The following is a 19,822-nucleotide window of genomic DNA, read 5'->3' as shown; positions in this document are numbered from 1 at the left end:
TTAAATTCAAAACATCAACAAAGTTGTCATTAGGCAATACAAAGGCAAAATACACGAGGCTTGATATGTGCAGTGTCTATTGCACCTACACTTTGATCTTAAATGGCAGCAAGCAAGAGCAACATTTCCGTTTTCTTCCTTTGGCTTCTCGATACGGGGTAACAGCGGGTCATGTCCAAGATTCCTTTCAACAGTTACAGGAGGATGGTTGTTGCTGTCCATGTACATAGTCTTGAAAGCAGCAAATGGTGACAGGCCAATGTAGATAAGAGGAAGTGTAGTTCTCTGTTCATAGAGGATCATTTTCTATCATGTCGAGGTCTGTGTGAAAATGTTTTATCTGTGCTACATCTCAGTCACAGTGGGTTATCAAGTTTGTACACCCTCTCCAGTTTGCCCCAGATTCGAGGCCCAGATGTAAATCACTGATTTGCTATCAGCAAAATTGAATGGCCCATATGTGTTAAATGAAGTCAAACCCGCATCTGGATTGGTTGAATATCAACATCAAGATGGACCACGTTCCATGTGATAATGAATGATTTTTATCAGGAAGATGACCTAGTCATGAATGCCGACTGTGTGTTTTCATACACTCAAGTAGGAGACACACTGACCTTGGACTTCAGGTTAATGGTAAGAATGTGTTGCCGTCCAGAGGAGTCCTCAGCTTTCATCCTCAACATCTGAAATTGGGTGTCGATGAAAAGTAGCCTGCGAATCGAAACACACAAGCACATCAACGTACTTTTCAGTTTGCAACATATTATGCATTATTATTAATGCCTGTCAAATGCAACCATTGGACACCGTTGCTGTTCTCAGCTTTAACGCAAAATACCAACACACTTGATGCCTGTTCATTAAAGTACAGATGTCACATCAAAATAAAACAAATAACTACATACAAACATATTTGCATTGGATTCCTCATTTGAAGGGGTCATTTTACGGAAATATACTTTCTTTGCTAGTACCAGATACAGATTCCCGGAGTCCCTGCTGACCCAGTGTTACATAAAAAAACCAAGTAAGGTTTATTTTTGTTTGTTTGTTTTTGTTTTGTTTTTTGTGAGATGCATATTTCTACAAATCTGGCTGTGAGCAAGCCATTTAAATTTTTTTCAGATTGGGAGATAACACAGCTAATTTGCATAATGCTGTCCCCACCCTGAGCTTCCTTGTATATGATTTGGCAGTTTGGCTCTATGAAGATCTGTAACTTTTAAGCGATGGCCGGGCTACACTGACTGAAACGCTGTGTCAAAACCAAAAGCCAAGCCAAGCTGAACACCATCACCATCAAATAACTTTTCAGGAGTGAAGATACCAGAGATGTGTTCCTCGAGCCGGTCCTTGGCCTCGAGGACCGGCTCGAGGACCGAGGGGCGGTCCTTGGTCCTCGGCCTTGGCCTTGGGAGTCAAGTCCTTGGCCTTGGCCTCGGATTGCCGGTCCTCGGACACAATGAGGGATTAGAGCCTCGAATCCCTTGTATAAGGACCGCAAAAATCACGAAGGAATCTAATAAATTCCATCCAAGGAAACCCATATTTGATGGATTAACTCTGGCGCTTTAAGAGGGGCGGGTCTGCCACTGACAGGTAACAGTTAGCGCAACGTATAAAGAGCGGCATCACAGTTAGTTTCAATCACGGTTTGTTGCGTTCGCGATCGGCAGTTTAAATAGCGTGTAAAGCAGGGGTGCCCATTACGTCGATCCTGATCTACCGGTAGATCTAAAACAGGTCCCAAGTAGATCCGAAGAGTGTCGAGGAGGAAAAAAAAACAAACCAACCATTTATGTGTCTTTGTACATGTTAGTAATATATATTTTTGTGTTAATGTACGCTGCACCACAATCATCCTATCAGTCTCCTTTTCACAAAATAAATATTTAGAAAATAAAATAAAGCAGGTAAATCTTGAATTTATGGTGGCGCGGGATGATGTCACCGGAAGTTGTTTGCGCTCTGCAGTCTGCAATTGCAGCTTGTGATCAGAGTTGTTGCGCTCTATCTGTTATCGACATTATTCTCATTCAGAGTTTGCTTCGTGTACAATTCACCGAGGGCACGGGCAAAGAATAGGAACCTAGGAGGGCCCAGGGAAGCACTTTAAAACGGTACGTGTGAGCTACGATAGTTAACAGGCTGCAAAAGTGCATCGCACGTGTTTCTTCTAATTTACTTTCGTTTTGTTTTGTTTTCAGTGTTGGGGGGGGACACAATAGATGACGTTATGTGCGCATGCGGGTTGTTATTTTAGTCCGCAAACTGAGGAATCGCGCGGATGAAAGTTTGAGATGGCGGCGCAAAAAACTCACCAAGGTCTACTAATTACGATATTTAAGAAATGGGAATGCTTGTCTGATTTTTCGTATGAATCGTCCGAAGGGCGTATCACTAAACTCATCTGTGACGTATGCACAGAACGCGAGAGCGAAATACGACGCGAGGCACGATTACGAGGCAAATTGGTCATTAGATTTGTAGGCTAATCGCTGTGAAAAATATTATGAAACAGTATTGGTTATTCTATAATTTACTGGTTGTAGCATGGTAACTTTATGAATAAAACATTCGTCACAAGGTGTAGTAATGCTAATGTTAACTGTTGGTAGAACTCATGATGACGTGTGTTAAATTATTTCGTCAAATTGATCGTACATTACACATGCATCGTCTTGGGAAGAGGATGTCAAGCCACATCAATACTTACCTGTATTAATGATTACCAGTCAATTAATCTTTGCAGTGTGAGATTGGAAAACATACTCTGATGATGCCACATGAGTACAATAGTTTTTGATCCATTTATTTTTTGGAATAAACCTGGAGTACACAGCTGCTGATGTAATGTTCATTGTTAATGCATAGTCTCCAAACATTGACCCTTGAAACATTATACTTTTGAGTTTCGGAATTCTTGATTATCAATATCAGTCAAAATAGAAAAATGGGTTCCCATGATGAACGTTTACGGAACCCAACATTTGTTATCGTGGTTTCCCATTGGGTAATCCGACGGAACCGAAAAACGGTTACCATGAATTTCCGAAATCCTCAGGCCTGCTCCTGAATTATTTAAATTTTTGCAGCATTTGTTTATCATTGTATGTATATGTTGTTGTTTGTGTTATTATCATATGCAATTGAATAAGTAGACCCTTTCAGAATTCGAAATTTGGGACTCTCTCAATCCATAATGGCACTCATACTTTTCTGATCAGCGAGTCCCTGGGAATCGCTGCCGGTAAACTGTAAAATTATCACTGAGAGATTAGCGCTTTTTCTGCAGTCAGTGATTGACTTGTATGCAAAGTCATTTCTCAACTTGTGTTCCGTGCCATGTCATGCCTGTGATTTGCCCTTGATTTACTTCATATTAAGAAACTACCGCACTAAAACATTAATTCATAAATGTATACCATATGATTTTTTTTTTTTCTCAGTATAAATAACACGTACCCTGACTGTTCTACTCTTTGAATAAAAACACTTCATTCAAGCGTTAGGGAGTGCAAGGGGTTATGATGGAGGGGTGTTGCAAATCATGAAGACCTGCCAAGTGGTATGATAGCATTGTTTTATACGTGTCCTCGGCTAGGCCTCAGTTTCAAAATCAGTCCTTGGTCCTTGGCCTTGGCCTCGGAGGCAAGTCCTTGGCCTTGGCCTTGCCCCAGAAAATTTTCGAAGTCCTTGGCCTTGGCCTCGGAGTCAAGTCCTTGGCCTTGGCCTTGGCCTTGGCCTCGGGTTGCCGGTCCTTGGACACAACACTGGAAGATACCCTACTTTGGTCATCACATGGCCCATGAAAGCAACGTTTCCCCAGGCACTTGTAAACCTGACATGAATCTCTTGTGTTTGATGTCATGTTACAAAACTTTTCTTCTGTTGCGGTCCACACTAGACGGTGCCTGGGAATCGTGCGGAGTGATATGGAAAGTGCACAACTGGAGACAATATCAGAGCAATCCACATGGCCATACCGTGACAAACTCATGCTATTTATCAAAGCCTAAGAGTTACACAGTGCGTTCCTGAGTGTACTGAGCAACCTCAAAAGGAAGCTTTTGTCAGCATCCAAAAAGTCAAGCATAAATTTAAGGACACATATTCAGGTATTTCCCAAAGTTAACAAAACAATCGCCAGCTAAGCTAGTCATCATAATTCAGCCAATAAACACCAAAAGCTTTGATGTAGTTCTGCTACTTTTGTCACGGTATTGTAGCTTAGCTTGCTATATTTCTCGAGTAAAGCTTGCTAAAATATATCTTCAGTCACTGTCAATCTTTACATCATATGAAACTATGTTATGCCACTTGACCCGACGACACAGAGGCAAATAAAGAGTGTGACCAAATCCTGTGTGGTGCAACCAACAGAAAAAAGTTGGTCGCATCAGTGCTACAAGCGCAAAAGTGAGTGTAGAGCCCTGGTGATCATTTGTACAGCTTCATAAAGCATAGAATGAAAGGGGGGGGGGAACAACTAATGTTTCTCTGGATGACTTTACGAGTGAGATCATGGTCGCAAGGTACGGTCAGCCTATAAATTAGATCGCTCCTTCCTGAGCTGATTACAACCTGCTGAGGCGGAGGACACTGCACTGATCTGTCCGGGTCATGCACCAACACTACACTTAGATTTACTGCCCTGCTGTTGGGCCAGCACACGATGATGGAGTGAGAGCTGCCCCTCTTCCAGTACACTTTCCAGCCAACTGAAACTTTGAGACAAAAGACTGATCGAAGACAAAGGACTTGGAGAGTCTTCGGAGAGATTTACAGTGCCTTACAGAGTGTGCAGAGCTGAGACGTGGCTGTATATCTGCCGACTATTTATGGAGTGTGTTACAGAGGAGTGATGCGAGCAGTATCCCCCTGGATGACACGCACGCACGCTCTTAGTAAAGTGATGGAATGATGGCAGACGATGTCCGCAGCGAGTCGCTCATAAATGTGACCGTTCAATCGCACACTCACAATCAAACACAAGTGAAGGGCATCGACGTTGAAGTCCAGACATCGAAACGCACAATGTAATGATGAGGCCAATTTGCTTCTATTTCCCCACCTCTTATCCCCAATCGCTCTATATCTATGGTATCGCTTGATTCATCTTCAAACATCTTTTTTTTGTAATTCGCACATATCCTTGCCTTTGCGGTGCTTTGATACCGATAGCAGTGCAAGATGTCAAAAGCAGATAAATATAATCTAGCAGCAGAAGACATCTTCTGAATCATGATAACTTAATATCCTCGAGTACCAGAGATGTGTTCCTCGAGCCGGTCCTTGGCCTCGGATGGCGCCCGAGTAGGCAGCCTTCGGCAAGTGCTCTTCAAGAGCCTTGCTTTTTTGTTCTTTTTTGCTGTTTTTGTCTTTTGTTTTGTCACATGTTGTTTGTTGTTTCATCGTGTGGACCTGATATAGACTGTTTTCAGCGCTTTTTGGCCATGACATTCGTCAAAGGAAAAGTATCTGTGCTTGGTGGTTGCGCCTTCTCGGCAGCACGCCTGTACCAGCACAGATTTTGATTGGGAGGAATGTCGGCGCCATTGACTGTCGGTGCTGGACAGACCTGGGGCGCTTGTGTTTTTTGCGCCTGTAATGGGCAGCATTTTTCACAACCCCGTTTTGTTCAGTGGAGATGTCGGCGCTGTTGGACAGTCGGCGTTGGTGCAGCTGGATGGATGGCTGCTGAAGTTGAGGATGAGGAGAGAGGAGCGTTGGCGCAGAGCGCCGATGCGTATTTGGAACCGTGAGTCGCCGCTTGCATTTGAAATGGATTTCCATGGGACAGGAGAAGTGAACCAATTTCTTTTTTTGTCAATGGATGCTACAGCTTCTTGTTGACTTTGAAACTTAGCTTGTAGCCGACGTGTGCACATTTTGAGCATGACGTCTCTGATCCACTGGTTAAAGGACACTTTGATTCTCTCCTCTTTCATCTCAAACTGCTTCAAACAACAAAGCGTGTAATGGAAAAGTGGTTAGAACTGCATGACTGTCCGTGTTTTATGTTATGTGTTGTGTTTATTATTTTACTTTATGTTAACTGTTTTGTTAAGCGCTTTGTTACAGCTGCCGCTCTTGTGAAAACGCTATATAAATCAGCATGTATTGTATTGTATTGTATAAATACACGCATCCGTCAAGCGAGACCATTTAATACATCTGTCCAAGTGAACCAAGTGACAAGCATCCAGAGGAGAGCGTTGACGCTTTGTAGAATGCGATAATAAAATAATTGTGGCTCTATGAAAAGAAAAAGATAATCCAGTGACATCACACTTTAGTCATGGCACCAGCAAAAGCCCCATCATATCCTGCGTGTCTTTTGAGATACAGCAGACAACAGCATAGAATACCCGAACAGCAGCCACAAGCGGAATTAAAGTTGAACAATTTTGCGGGCTTCAAAAGAGAAAAAAGTGGAATAACATTTATTTCACATATCACAAATCACATACAGGGCCATAGCACAAACTGCTATTATATAACAGGTGTCTGAGTAGTTCATTTTTTTTCCATTACCGGTAACCACTTATTTATCTCGCAAATCACAGACCTGATGGTACAGGCAAAACTGTTTTTTAAAATGAAGTACAATGTGAATTGTGTTAAAATCAATCAAATTGAGTTAATGTAGTGGAACAAATAACATGTATTAATACTTGTGTGTGTGTATATTATATATATATCTATATATATATATATATATGGTTTTTTTCTGTTGCACAAAAAGAGAATGCTGAATATTTTTCAGATAAAAGAAGCACTTGATCAAAAGGGTTTGTTTACATTGATGATTTCATGCATTAAAAAAAACCCATTTAATTCTGAAAACAAGGTAAGTTATTGTTGAAAAAGACACCTAGATTGTTCCGTTTTATATGGTTTTTGCTAGAGCAGAGATGGGCAAACTACGGCCCGCGGCCCAAATCCAGCCCGCCAAAGGTTGGTACACAATTATGGTTCGATGTAAAGTCATTTCATTTGGACTTGCAATGACAGGCATTTCAATGCCAGGTGGCGCAGTTACTTGAAGTTGCAGAGCACAGGGAGGAAGGGGGAGACGATACGGAAGCCTGAAGTAGCGCCAACTTAAGGAACTCCCGCTCGATACAACAATACAACACAATACAATCGGAATAAGTGTGTCCGCGCGACACCGCTATTTTCTATCATTGGATCCAAAACAGCGACATGCAAGTGACTCTTTATTGCAGTGAGTGTTACTGGAATTGCAAAAACTTTTACGTCCTGCAGATCATGGCATCCAAATGAAGAGGAACAGTAATGGCCGCGGAAGAGAAAGTGAAGTGTATCTGATTAAACGAAGCGGGTTACAAAGTATGAAACATTCAGGAGACGCTCTGAAAGACTCAAATCTACGACACTCCCGGAAAACCAAAAAGAAAGAAAAACGAGGAAGCGATTCTTGCTCAGTCCGATTCTGGCTATTTCCATGCTCAGAATGAAGTGTTTGCGGCTCAACAGACAGTCGAGTAAATGAGCGTTTCCTGGAATGGTTTGACTGTTATCGTGCTAAAAACTTTACGCAAACTGGACCGCTAGTAAGAGAGGAAGCTAGTTCCATAGCGCGATGGGCTTCGAAGCGTCCCGTGGCTGGCTTCAAAAGTTCGTTGCACGACATCAGCTGAGCAACGCTGTCTTGTGTGGAGATCGAGGGGAGGTCAAGTTTGAGACAGTGAGTGAATGGAAAGAAAGCCACTAGGTCTTTTACTTGTGTCATTTTGTAGCAAATGGTCCTAACTTTGTTATATTTTGTCATATACCTGTACTGTATGCTGCAGTTTTTGGGCAATATATTGTTGTACTTTGTTACTTGTGTTGTCACACATGTTGTTCATATACTTGGACGTTCATACAGGACATACATCATAGTTGTTTCACTGTTCTTATTAAAAAAAAAGTACGGTGTTACTTTAATGCTTTTGTTCTGTTGAGGTTTGGTATGGACTGTCAACATATACAGTTTTTTATATGTACTGTATCTTGTGCTGACCCGGCCCGGCTGTCAAATTTAGAAATCAATGTGGCCCCCGAGCCAAAAAGTTTGCCCACCCCTGTGCTAGAGTATTACGAGAAACACCATTATGACCATATCGAAACATCATATCGAAATGGCCTTTACCGTATCGAATTGTCTCATTCCACAAAGTGAAATAGCGCTTTGTGTCGTACCGTTTGGACTTATATGGATGCGTATCGTATTGGGTAAAAAAACTTATTCTCTCCCTCTCTCCCACTCTCTCGTCAAGAACGAATCCCCGACATACACTGTAAATACTGTATAAGACCATCAGACAGACCCATGTATAAAATTTTCCAGAAAACCCAAACCTTATACCTGCATTAAATCTAGTTGTTGTCACCCACATAGCCAACCCTGGACAGTTGAGCTGGGAAGAGAATTTGGTGAAACATCACACATCTAACTTTCTCAAACCAAGAAACGAAGAGTAAAGGCTGTAAAAAAAATAAAATAAAATGAAAAATAAAAAAATATGGCGACGATCAGTCACATTTTAGGGCCACGTGATAACGACTGATCTACTTGACCTCATGTTGTATGGTATGCCATCTTCGACCAATTGGGATGACCACATTCTCAAAATGCACTAATGGAGAGACAGGTCCAAAGTCATCGCGACGATAGAGTGAGAGTGAGAGAGAGAGAGAGAGAGAGAGAGAGAGAGAGAGAGAGAGAACAACTCATTTACCTGGTCCAATCAGCAGACAGAATTACATGTAAAAACCCCTAGTGGCTATTAACACAGCCCGTGCCAATTAAGACACTAAGCGACTCTCAAGTGCTTTGGAGATTGAGGCCCACTGTGTATAATGCCTCATAACCGTACTGCCAAGTTGAAAATGATGTTGGTCCCATTTCCAGCATATCTTCCCCCTTCTATTAAAACCGAAGAGTCTTCAATTAGAGCTATTTGCATTTTACTAATATCATAATTGTAGCTGTGGTCATTAAGAGCAAAGTGGGAAATGAGCATCGTAGCCAAGGCTTAATCCAGGCAAGAGAAGACGAGATCTCCATTCTGGCCCTCCACTCCTCCTGAGGAGAGCATTCGGTGATATTTACAGGGTCTGTCACAACACGTGGACTGACAGTTAATAAATGTGGCCACAATTTAACTATTACTCAATAACTAAAAATAAGGAAGTCATTAAAAACCCTTTGTTCGTGTAGAGCTATGTTGCTGCAGGTCAGCCAATCAGAACATGCTACTCAGAGAGCACAGCAGTGGATTTTCCTCTAATTAAAAACACCTTGACACACTTACAAATAATCATACCTCTGGGGAGCATGCGCAAAAAGTTCCAAAGATTAATACAAAAACTATTTATTTCCTTAATTGCTTTATGTTGTGACACCTTATTTTAATTTCGATAGAAGTTCCCTAAATAGCCACTTGGATGAAAAGAGAAATTATGACACCAATATCCTTGTTCCTGTTCGAGTTCCACCAGCTGTTCTCCAGGAAATTATGTCAACTGTTTTCACACACCGTATAAAGACAAAAGGAAATACTTTATGTTCATAAACTGAACTGCAATCACTTTAAACATATAGGAGTTATGGCAGCATTAACACTATTTAACTGTAAAGTCACAATGACTGGATTGGACAGTGAATCTCCTTTTCGCAGAGGAGAATCTGAATTTTTCAACATTTCAGGCACAACATATGTCAAAATGAATCTGTGCGATGGTTTAAAGTTGACATTTATGTGGTTTGTCATTTGCCTGAAACTGCCTTTGAAGGGCAAAAGTGTGCAGAAACAAGCAAATTTGAATTGGATGCTGTTGTGACACAGGATCGGGATTCATTGACCACATTAACCTATTTGCGGTTCTTACATGCCCACTCTACTCAGGAATAAACGACTAACAATGACATGCACAGCATCTAAAACCTTGCATCAGCCGCCGATCTCAGAGGAGTTGAGGAATCAACTGCTTCAATTTATCTTTGGAGACACTCCAAAACATTTCAGAACCAGAAATATGCAGAAATATTTCGTGGCGGATGACTTGGCAGCCGCGAGGTTACTGGGCGTCACCATGAAGGTGGGAAATTCACACACGCACACACACACACAGACACACACGTACATACAGGCATGCATACATACATACACACACTTTTTTTCTTAAACTCACCTACATGGTAATGCGCTGAGCACTGCAGTGTGAGCTGAGCTGAAGCTGATTCTGAATGTGCACTACACTTTGGTAAATAAATAAATTTAAAGAAAAAAAATGGATATATACACACACACACACACATACATATACACTGGTACACTTCCGTGGCACCCCATGACCTTGAAGCCACCAGAGGGGACTGAAACCTGTGTGTATGTCAGTTAAAACCCAGAAATGTAATTGGAGTGTATGTGAAGGCTTTGGTTGCCATCCTCCACAAAATATGCCAAACACGGCACAATTTTGGCATTTCCAACAGAGCCAACACAATGTAGCGAGGCGGCCACAAGTTTCCCACATACTGTATAGGCAGGTACCAATTAAAGGAATGCTGTATTTCGTTTCAAATTTAAGAAAACATAGACCCACTTGTAGCACAGTGTATTGATATTCGGAATATTTTTCAAGATTAATGAGAAAACAGACCGTTGAAAATCTGTTATTTCTGACCAACAAAAATAGTTTGAAAAAGGGCATCCTGCTTATTTCCAACATAAAATTATCCTGCAAACCCGATAAAAAAATCTCAACAATTCTGAATGAATTAAATATTTGGAGCTTGTAAACAACTGATTTACACATTGCCCTGATTTAGTTGGAGGTAAAATGGATTGCAGCTGAGCTTAAATTGGGAGCTACTTGGTGGGAACTGAAAAATGTGAAGGGCTACCCGTTTGATACACACTTCCCGGAACAAAAGTTCATCGACGTGAATTGAACGAAGTGTATTTCTGCTGATGAACATTTTTGTGAGCGCACTCATTCTGGCGTCTGAACGGTTTGGGAATGAGATTTCATTTTCTCTCAAGAGTGCCACATTTTGTTAGACTTCCAGGTGAACATATGCACTGTAGGCAATCACTGTTGGCAATCAAAACAATGAGCCTTGTACGGCCGCCTGCATCATCAAATGTAAAGCACGATAGAAGCTTGGAGGGAGAAGAACAAAAAGGCTCTTATGTTGATTGGTGACAGACAAATAATATAGCAAGTCACTGTTAGTCCCTTAAACTAGAGCACTGGCAGGGCGGGTTGGGGGGCGTTCTCAGGAAGTCGCAGGTGGGTTGTCGTTTTATGGTCATCTGAAAATGAGAGGCGGGGAGTAGGGGACAACTTGGAACATGGCTTGATGGGGGGCTTAAGAGGTGACAGCTCATTTTCTCCCCCAGCTTGGTTCCTCCCTTAGATTGTATTTGTGCTTGCACATGAAAAACTACAGTCCTGTTTCATGTTTTAATTGCTCACTTAAAAAATAGATTTCAAGAAACAAGTGTTTTCTCACTTGATCGTAGGGTAAAAGTTGCAGCAGTGTGGATTAAAAGGGTGACAACAATGTTGAAATGCCAGCACTTTGAGGGGAATGGCTCATAGCAACTTCGGATGGGTATTGGTAAGATTTAAACTACTGTACTCTGAATGACACATGCTTATCTATCCGGTACCTTAACAGTATTCTTATAGATACTTTTTTGTTTAAAAATAAAAAGCAAAAAGCTCAATGCCTTTTTAAAAAACAGATGAGTCTTCCCACCAAGGCATTAATGTAAAATATTTTTTTTAGAAAACAATTATTTACAGAAAAAGAAATTATTTGAACAAATCCCGATGATACTTTTCAACATTATATCAACAATTATTTAGTGTAAAAGACATCTTGGAGAGCAAAAAGGCTGGAACATACAGTTGGGCTGCAAAACACACTTTTGTGAGGTCAGGTGCACATTTTCTACATGTTTGTTAAGCTTGCCTGTTTCCTCCTGAGATTTGAATGATTGAGTGCACGTGTGACAATGTGCATTAAGCAGTGACGTTGCGACGTCATCTCTCCGTCCATCTCCAGTCTCCAGGCACAAACATTCAAACCTAAAATAATAATAACTTTGACATTTGTATAATGGTTGCGTTGGGTGTAAATCGATTAGTCATGCCGAGAGTGGAGCACTCAGCTGCTACATTCGTAAGCAGTTGAGTTAACCCTACATGAATGATGCCAGCTAGCGCTGCGTTCATGTTTATTCGTAAAACCTCACTCCTCTGAGCCTTCAAAGTCACTGACTTGGCGGCCCGTGCTCCCAAGACAGTGACGTGGAGGCGCGGTTTCATAAGCCAGTTGGGGCCAGGACAGCGGAGTCACCGCTAAACACATACCGATCCCACACATCAAAACAACATATGATAAATAACATATAAAAACGACATGGTTATATGGCACATACATTTTAATATAATACTATGTATTCTGTTGTAATATCATCACATAGTACTACATTGGCACAGGAAGAGGTCACAGGTGCTTCTCGCGCTTGACAGAGCAGTGGGGCAAGGCTACCCACTTTTGATTGGGAACATGCATCTTGGACGAACATATTAATTTGATTGGTACTGTAGTTTAAACGAGATCAGAGAGGTAAGAAGGTACAATATTACGATCATATAGTGTAAATCAACTGAAAACTAATTTGAGTACATTCTCCAAGACCATGATCAAAATGGTTAAGGGTGAAGCTTAACGATATGACTTTTTTTTTTTAATTCAACCCCAGGGCCAGTTTGGTACTGAGGCTTGGCACCCACCCCTAATTGCAACATATTTTAAAAAAAACACAGTGAACTATTTAATTTTTTTATGAACTTAACAACAGTAGTTCATTTTAAAATTTGTGAACTGAACTAGTTCATGAAGAAAAGAAACTTTTCCATCACTGTTCATTATGTGATGACACTGATCATCGCAATGATCCTTGGAGCTAAGGTGCCTGGTGGTCAACTAGGGCAGAGAGGTCTGAAGTGAGCAACCATAGAAAGCCAGTGACCTCCTATTAATAATTAATGGAGCAGGATATGGACAGGTGGATTGGTGCTGCATGTGCAGTGATGCAGACATGCACTCGCTTTACCGGTCGATCGACCCGCAGGTTGTGACCGAAAGAATGTGGACCTACAGTAATTGGCCAAAATGTGTTTCTCTCACAAGGTGGACACCCCAGAAGAACTGAACCAAGTGGCTCGGGAGAGGGAAGTCTGTGTTTTTCAGGCCCAGCAACCCAGCCTCAGATAAACACAATGGGTGGATAATAATAAAAATTCACAATACAATTTTAAGGCAATTCATTTCAATTCAACTCCTTCTAAAAAAGGTGTAGAATCTAAACTTGCTTGTTAAGGTTAAGCTTCTAGCTCAGTGGTTCTTAACCTGGGTTCGATTGAACCCTAGGGGTTCGGTGAATCGGTCTCAGGGGTTCGACGGAGCCTCTGCCATGGAGGTTAAGACACACCCGACATGTCAATTAGTTATAACACGCCCGCCTGGCCATCACTGGCTTCAGATGATCACATGACTGCTTGTCCGATCAGTGCTGCGGGAAATTTAGTTCGCTCAGTAGTTAGCGTGTGACTGTCGTGATAGTACGTCATGCACGGTTCGTTATGTGCACAATTAACAACTTACACTATGTCTTGAAATCTTATTTACTTTTTTTCCCATTTTTAATAAATGTGTTTTTTTACGTGTTGAATTTATTATTTTTTTTTTAAATCACATTTTTATTTTTCACAAATGAAGTGTTCGATGAATGTGCGTATGAACTGGTTGGGTTCAGGACCTATAACAAGGTTAAGAACCACTGTTCTAGTTTTTTTTAGATTTGACGATTATCTTCTTTGGAAGATAATTTTAAGTTCATTTGCCATGAGCTTAATTTCAAAAGGTGTCACTCACTTGTCCCACCCGAGAGTTTCCATTTCCAAGATGAGTTGGGAGTAGTATTGTGGAGGCGGAATAGAGTAGCACTTAGGAAGTTTTTTTAGGCATACTTCCTACAATGAAAGAGACAACAATGACACCAGATTAGAAAGCACATAACAATTCGTCTCATTGCATAATTCATTCCCAAATAAAAACAATCAAAAACACAGTCATGGCTAAATTGAGTAAAATCCATGGCAAACACGTACCCGTGTATAACATGCCACTCCAAAATCACCCTTAAAAAAAAAATTAAATTAAAAAATCTTCTGTACTTGTGTATTCTATGGCTCCCTGATATGCAGGCATCCTTTAATACACTGACTCACATGTTTTTAGGAAGTGCCAAATATGTTTTAATGATATCTGAGTAATTTGGGGCTGCTGAGTCTGAAAATTACATTTGTTTTTTTCATCTGGCTCTAGTTTTAGATATTGATGTTTGATGATTAATTGATTGGTAATTCATTTGGGGATGACAATGCACCTCGTTTACGCTGTAATAAAATTGAAAATCTTGTTGTTTATCGCTAATTTTGCCAAACGTTCAGATTTTTTTTAAATTGCAGATTTTTGCTTGATTTTCACGTGAAACGTGATTTGCATATCAAAGGCTCTCTGTTCTAGCATGTGTGAAAGGACAGAGACAAGAGAACACTAATGTCAAAAGCACTTTTGTTAAAAAAAAACAACATTGAAAATCTCAAAAACTAGAGCCAATTTGGAAAAGGCAATGTCATTTTCGGATTGATCCGATTCATCCGCATCTAAATATCATTGAACCATTAAAGCTTTCTTCGCACCAAAATGTTTGTTGACCAGTGTTTTTTTTTAATATATATATATATATATATATATATATATATATAAAATTTTAAAAAAAATAAGGCGGCCCGGTAGTCCAGTGGTTAGCACGTCGACTTCACAGTGCAGAGGTACTGGGTTCGATTCCAGCTCCGGCCTCCCTGTGTGGAGTTTGCATGTTCTCCCCGGGCCTGCGTGGGTTTTCTCCGGGTACTCCGGTTTCCTCCCACATTCCAAAAACGTGCGTGGCAGGCTGATTGAACGCTCTAAATTGTCCCTAGGTGTGAATGTGAGCGTGGATGGTTGTTCGTCTCTGTGTGCCCTGCGATTGGCTGGCAACCGATTCAGGGTGTCCCCCGCCTACTGCCCGAAGTCAGCTGGGATAGGCTCCAGCACCCCCCGCGACCCTAGTGAGGATCAAGCGGTTCGGAAAATGGATGGATGGATATATATAATATGAATGAATAACGATTCAAAACATACCAATAAAGTGTAAATGCTTTTAAAAGCAGGTTAAGAACTATGCTCTTTTCCCATTACAATAATTAAGGTCTTTCAACTTTTTTTTCATGTACTCCTAAATGATGAACACCCAACTGATTTTCAATTTTAGATAATCAACATTTTTTTCCTGAAATTTCAACTCGTGTCTGAATGCAAAAGTATAGAGAGCTGTTTTTTTTCCTCCAAGGTCTGGACTCTGTACTCAATAGTACTTTCTTCTTTGTACGGTTAAGTGATCTAGAAGCTGTAATTTATTTCTGACTTTGTTTTAAATGTCTTGAGTTATTTTGAATGTTGGAAAGCATGAAGAATTCTTGCTGCTGCTGGCTAGACTAGTTTTGTTCACTGTGCGCACTTTTTTGAGACCAGGTACATATTACAGTACATACATTTGTAACATTAGACATTACATATGTTGGAATTAAAGTATGCCTTTTTTTTGTTTGTTTTTGTAACAACACCTAGGTACCGGTAAAGGTCTGCAAAATGTATATTTTTTAATTTTATGAAGACGGTGGGACGATTTTGTGTTGAAAAATGCAGATACTCCCACCCCCTCGAGGCCACCCTGACAGCACTGAGCAGCCCCTTCAGCCAGAGACTGATACACCTACGCTGCAAGAAGGAGAGGTACCGCCGCTTGTTCCGCCCGACTGTTCTCAGGCTATTGAATAGACGGTCCTGAAGACCTGGACTCACCCATTTTTAATATGCTTATATTTATATGCTATATTAATATTTATAAACACTATTTATTAATTGAACAGAATCTAACGTTCATGTAGGTGCATCTGCGGCTCCAAATCGATGTTCTCAACAGTGTGAGATTCCCATGAACTTTTTCATCAACCAATAATGTCAGCAAAGCATCACTAACCAATCTATCATTGCCCTGCTTACCAAGAGAGTTTTCAGTTCCAGAATGAAACCGACAAGATCAGTCGACTGATGTAGCCTCTGCAAGAGAGAGAAGAGACATCCTTGAATGGCAAGATAATAAAGTGACACAATTTTTTTTCCTCAAGCCAGCCATTCAAATCAAACAAATGTTTGTGATTAATGGGGGCTGCCACCTCCTTTAATAATTAATGATAGCTTAAAGGCTGCGAAAATAATGAACTTTGCAGCCCGAGGTGAAATATCAATCTCATGCAAATAACCCAGAGGGACCACATAACAAATAGGGACATTTTCCAGGCGGTGTTAATTGAACAGTGAAAAATATTTTTCTCTGCCTCTGAGTGAAGTGTGCCTGATGGGTGCACAGGAACAATGCCACGTATGACACAGTCAACACAAAAGATGTGAAATGACACAGACAAACATAATCAATCACATATTTTTATCACAATTGTATCTGTAGTGCAGTGTTTCGAAACCACTCTGCGTTAGTGTGCCATGAGAGATAACCGGGTATGCCATGGGAAATGATCCAATATCAGTATATTGCTCAATAACGTATTAGTTCTACAACTACAAAAAATACATCTTTGTCCATCTATCTATGCTATTTCTGTTTAGTGACAGGCAAAACAAGTAAATGCTCATCCACTAGATGGCAGAATTACTAACCTGTTATCACTCATACAACAGAAAGATTTCACTTAAAGTATATCTCTGAGTAAATTGACACAAGATCATCATTATTGTTCATTTATTAATGCTTTCCATGAGATTTTTGCTTGGAGGTGTGAAGTGAGAGTTTTCGAATGTAATATATGTATCTCGGCCCAATAAGGGTTGGGAAATACTGCTGTAGAGTAAGACAATATTACCTGCTTTACAATGTGTTCATACCCATCTAACAGGTGCTTTAACTTCCAACAGCAATGCAACCTATAAAAAAATAAAATAAAAAAAAACATGAAACATATTTATAGCTACAGCTAAGGATGAAAAAGATGCAATAGTTAATGTATGGGGCTAATTTTTAGACGTGTGCCTTTCTCTTCATTCATCCATCTATTATCTAATCCGCTATTCCTCACGAGGGTCGCGGGCTGGGCGTGCTGGGCCCTATCGCAGCTGTCTTCAAGCAGTATGCGCAGTACACCCGGTACTAGTTACCAGCCAATCTCAGGATATACCGAGACAGACAACCTTTCACGCTCCCAATTACACCTATGGACAATTTAGAGTGTTCCATTAAGCTACCATGCATGTTTTTGGAACGTGGGAAGAAAGCGGAGAACCCAGAGAAAACCCACGCAGGGATGGGGAGAACATGTAAACTATACACAGGAAGTTGTTTGAGTCTATTTACATTTTTTTTTCAATGAAAACCAACATGTTCAATTATATCAACGACGCATCAGTGATCATTTATACTTGGCCTTTTTGAGTTGACGATCTGGTGGTAGATGTATTCTCAGTCTCAGGTCTGTCTCCTGGTTAAAAAAAAAAAATGGAAGCTAAATTACATGGTGAGGTTATAAGCAAATAATAACAACATGAATTTGCAAACATGTTCACAAAAACAATTTGCATTTGTATGTTGAAACAATGAGCCCTAAAACATTTAGTTTTTATCCAACTTGGTTACAAGGTGTTAGTTTAATTGAATGGGCATTTTTTTGAAGAATCATCTTTCGTCCTATTTTTAAATATTTATATCGTATCAGTGGGCAGTTAATCGGCCATTATGTAATTGATTGACAAGAGTGAATATTACAACAATGGGAAAATACAAGGTGGGAATAATTTGAAAAGGACATGCCGCCAGATTGATGGCCAAAAGAAAGAAAAAAAACAAGAAATCGGTCCATGATGCTGTCAAGATGCCAACGTGCCACATACCAACATTGTTGGCAGAGATTTTAACAATTAGCCTTATTGACTTATTGGTGTATGGTTGACTTCAGTATACTGGGAAGAATATAAACAATCCAAAGGTGAACTGGGGATCAAACTTGCAATCTTTACGGGGCAGTCCCACTACTATATACACAGTACTGTATACCATTTGGGACCAATGTGCATTGTTCGTAAACAAAAAAACTAAATGGACCAGAACCAGTGAGAAACTTGGCGATAGCATAATAAAAGTCCATAATATAGGTAACAGAAAGTGGCTGCACGTAAAATGCCCTCAAAATCTAACGAAATCCAAACGTATGAAAAGAGAAATATTGACGTGCGTTACGATGTGTGAGCCGAGCGAAGGTCAAAAATTATTTGGGGTACCTCTGTTCTGTTGTCACTCGAACAACCTGCTGACATTCACGTACCTGGACAGTGATGAACCCATCATAGACCGTTTTCTCCACGTTGAGGGGTAAGAGAATCGGGTTGTCTTTTACCAACATAGACGCCATCAAGCTATTTTCGAAACAACTGTAAAACTTCGAGAGACTGCTTTTGCTAACGCTAGCAGTGGCACGAATGCCAAGCACCTGCTTTGTCAGTTGCCTGGACTCGACTCTTAAATGACTAATACTTTATCTTTTGTTTTAAAATAAAACAAACTTCACGCGAAACACGGTTATACGAGCGTAGCTAGTCATCTTAGAAATGAAGGACGTAACCTCTGTCTCCCGCCATGATCATCTAAACAAGAAACGTCACGGAGGTGCGTTCAGGAACTCGATGGAAATCTTGTACATTGAACGACTTCGACTTTCACATTGTCCTCAGTACTTTCACGTAATAAATACACGACATCATCTGTTTTAGCTTTAACCACTTCCTGAAGGAAGCATTTAACTTTCTGTGCAAGTTGTTTAACATTGTTTATATAGCTTGCAGGAGCCTATCCCAGCTGTCTTCCGGCAGCAGGCGTGGTACACCCTGAACTGGTCGCCAGCCAATCGCAGGGCACATACGAACAACCATCCACACTCACACTCAGGCTCACACTTAGGAACAATTTAGAGTGTTCCATTAACCTGCCACCCATGTTTTTGAGATGCGGCAGGAAACCGTAGAACCCGGAGAAAACCTACACACGCACTGGGAGAACGGGTAGAGGAAATGTGTTTTGACAAGGGGTACAAAATGCTAATTTTGGTTTGCAAAGTGTGATGAGAAACCATTTACTTCGAGTCTTGTTTGTTTGTTTATTGAACATATAAAACACACAATAAAACAACACAGTGACAAAAGTGAAGGCAAGCAAAAATTGTAAAAAGGAAAAGAAAAAACAGTCATCACAATTCTACGTTCAAAGGAGTCTTGGCTGGTACTACCATCATAGTAACCAATGAAACAGGTATTGCTCAGAGCCTTTGGGCTGACTTCAGGTCAGTACCAGCCATGTCACTTTAGCATGCCAAGTATAGAAAGGTTCTGTGTTATTATACCCTTAAAAATTAAGATATACTTACATAATGTCAGATCAGTGCAGGAAAAAAACTGAATATAGTTGACAGCTGTTTGTTTTTATGAAAAATATCAGTTCAGAGCTAAAGAATCCATGAAATGTATACATTGTAGCTTAATTTTTATAATTAAGATAATTATTGCACGCATCAAACAATATACTGTACACAATAAGTAACAATGGTTTGACTACAGCAC

At 40.5% G+C, this 19,822-nt stretch overlaps 1 protein-coding gene across 1 annotated transcript in view; it reads right to left on the bottom strand.

The window, feature by feature from the left end:
• Positions 1 to 18,838, bottom strand: part of fancl (FA complementation group L) — a 40,600-nt gene extending 21,762 nt beyond the window's left edge. The window contains exons 1-6 of the mRNA XM_086122147.1: positions 18,535 to 18,838; positions 17,636 to 17,694; positions 17,083 to 17,143; positions 16,208 to 16,264; positions 13,973 to 14,070; positions 618 to 714 (exon numbers count right to left, since the gene is read on the bottom strand). Of these exons, the coding sequence (XP_085978273.1) occupies positions 618 to 714; positions 13,973 to 14,070; positions 16,208 to 16,264; positions 17,083 to 17,143; positions 17,636 to 17,694; positions 18,535 to 18,621 (459 nt within the window). The 5' untranslated portion in view covers positions 18,622 to 18,838. The remainder of the gene's footprint in view (positions 1 to 617; positions 715 to 13,972; positions 14,071 to 16,207; positions 16,265 to 17,082; positions 17,144 to 17,635; positions 17,695 to 18,534) is intronic.
• Positions 18,839 to 19,822: the final 984 nt, after the last annotated feature.

This window comes from Hippocampus guttulatus, chromosome 10 (genome assembly GCF_054856545.1).
Source record: "Hippocampus guttulatus isolate MCC_2025c chromosome 10, RoL_Hgut_1.0, whole genome shotgun sequence".
NCBI lineage: Eukaryota > Metazoa > Chordata > Actinopteri > Syngnathiformes > Syngnathidae > Hippocampus > Hippocampus guttulatus.
The sequence above is the reverse complement of the archived record's forward strand: the minus strand, read 5'-3'. Positions and strand labels throughout refer to the sequence as shown.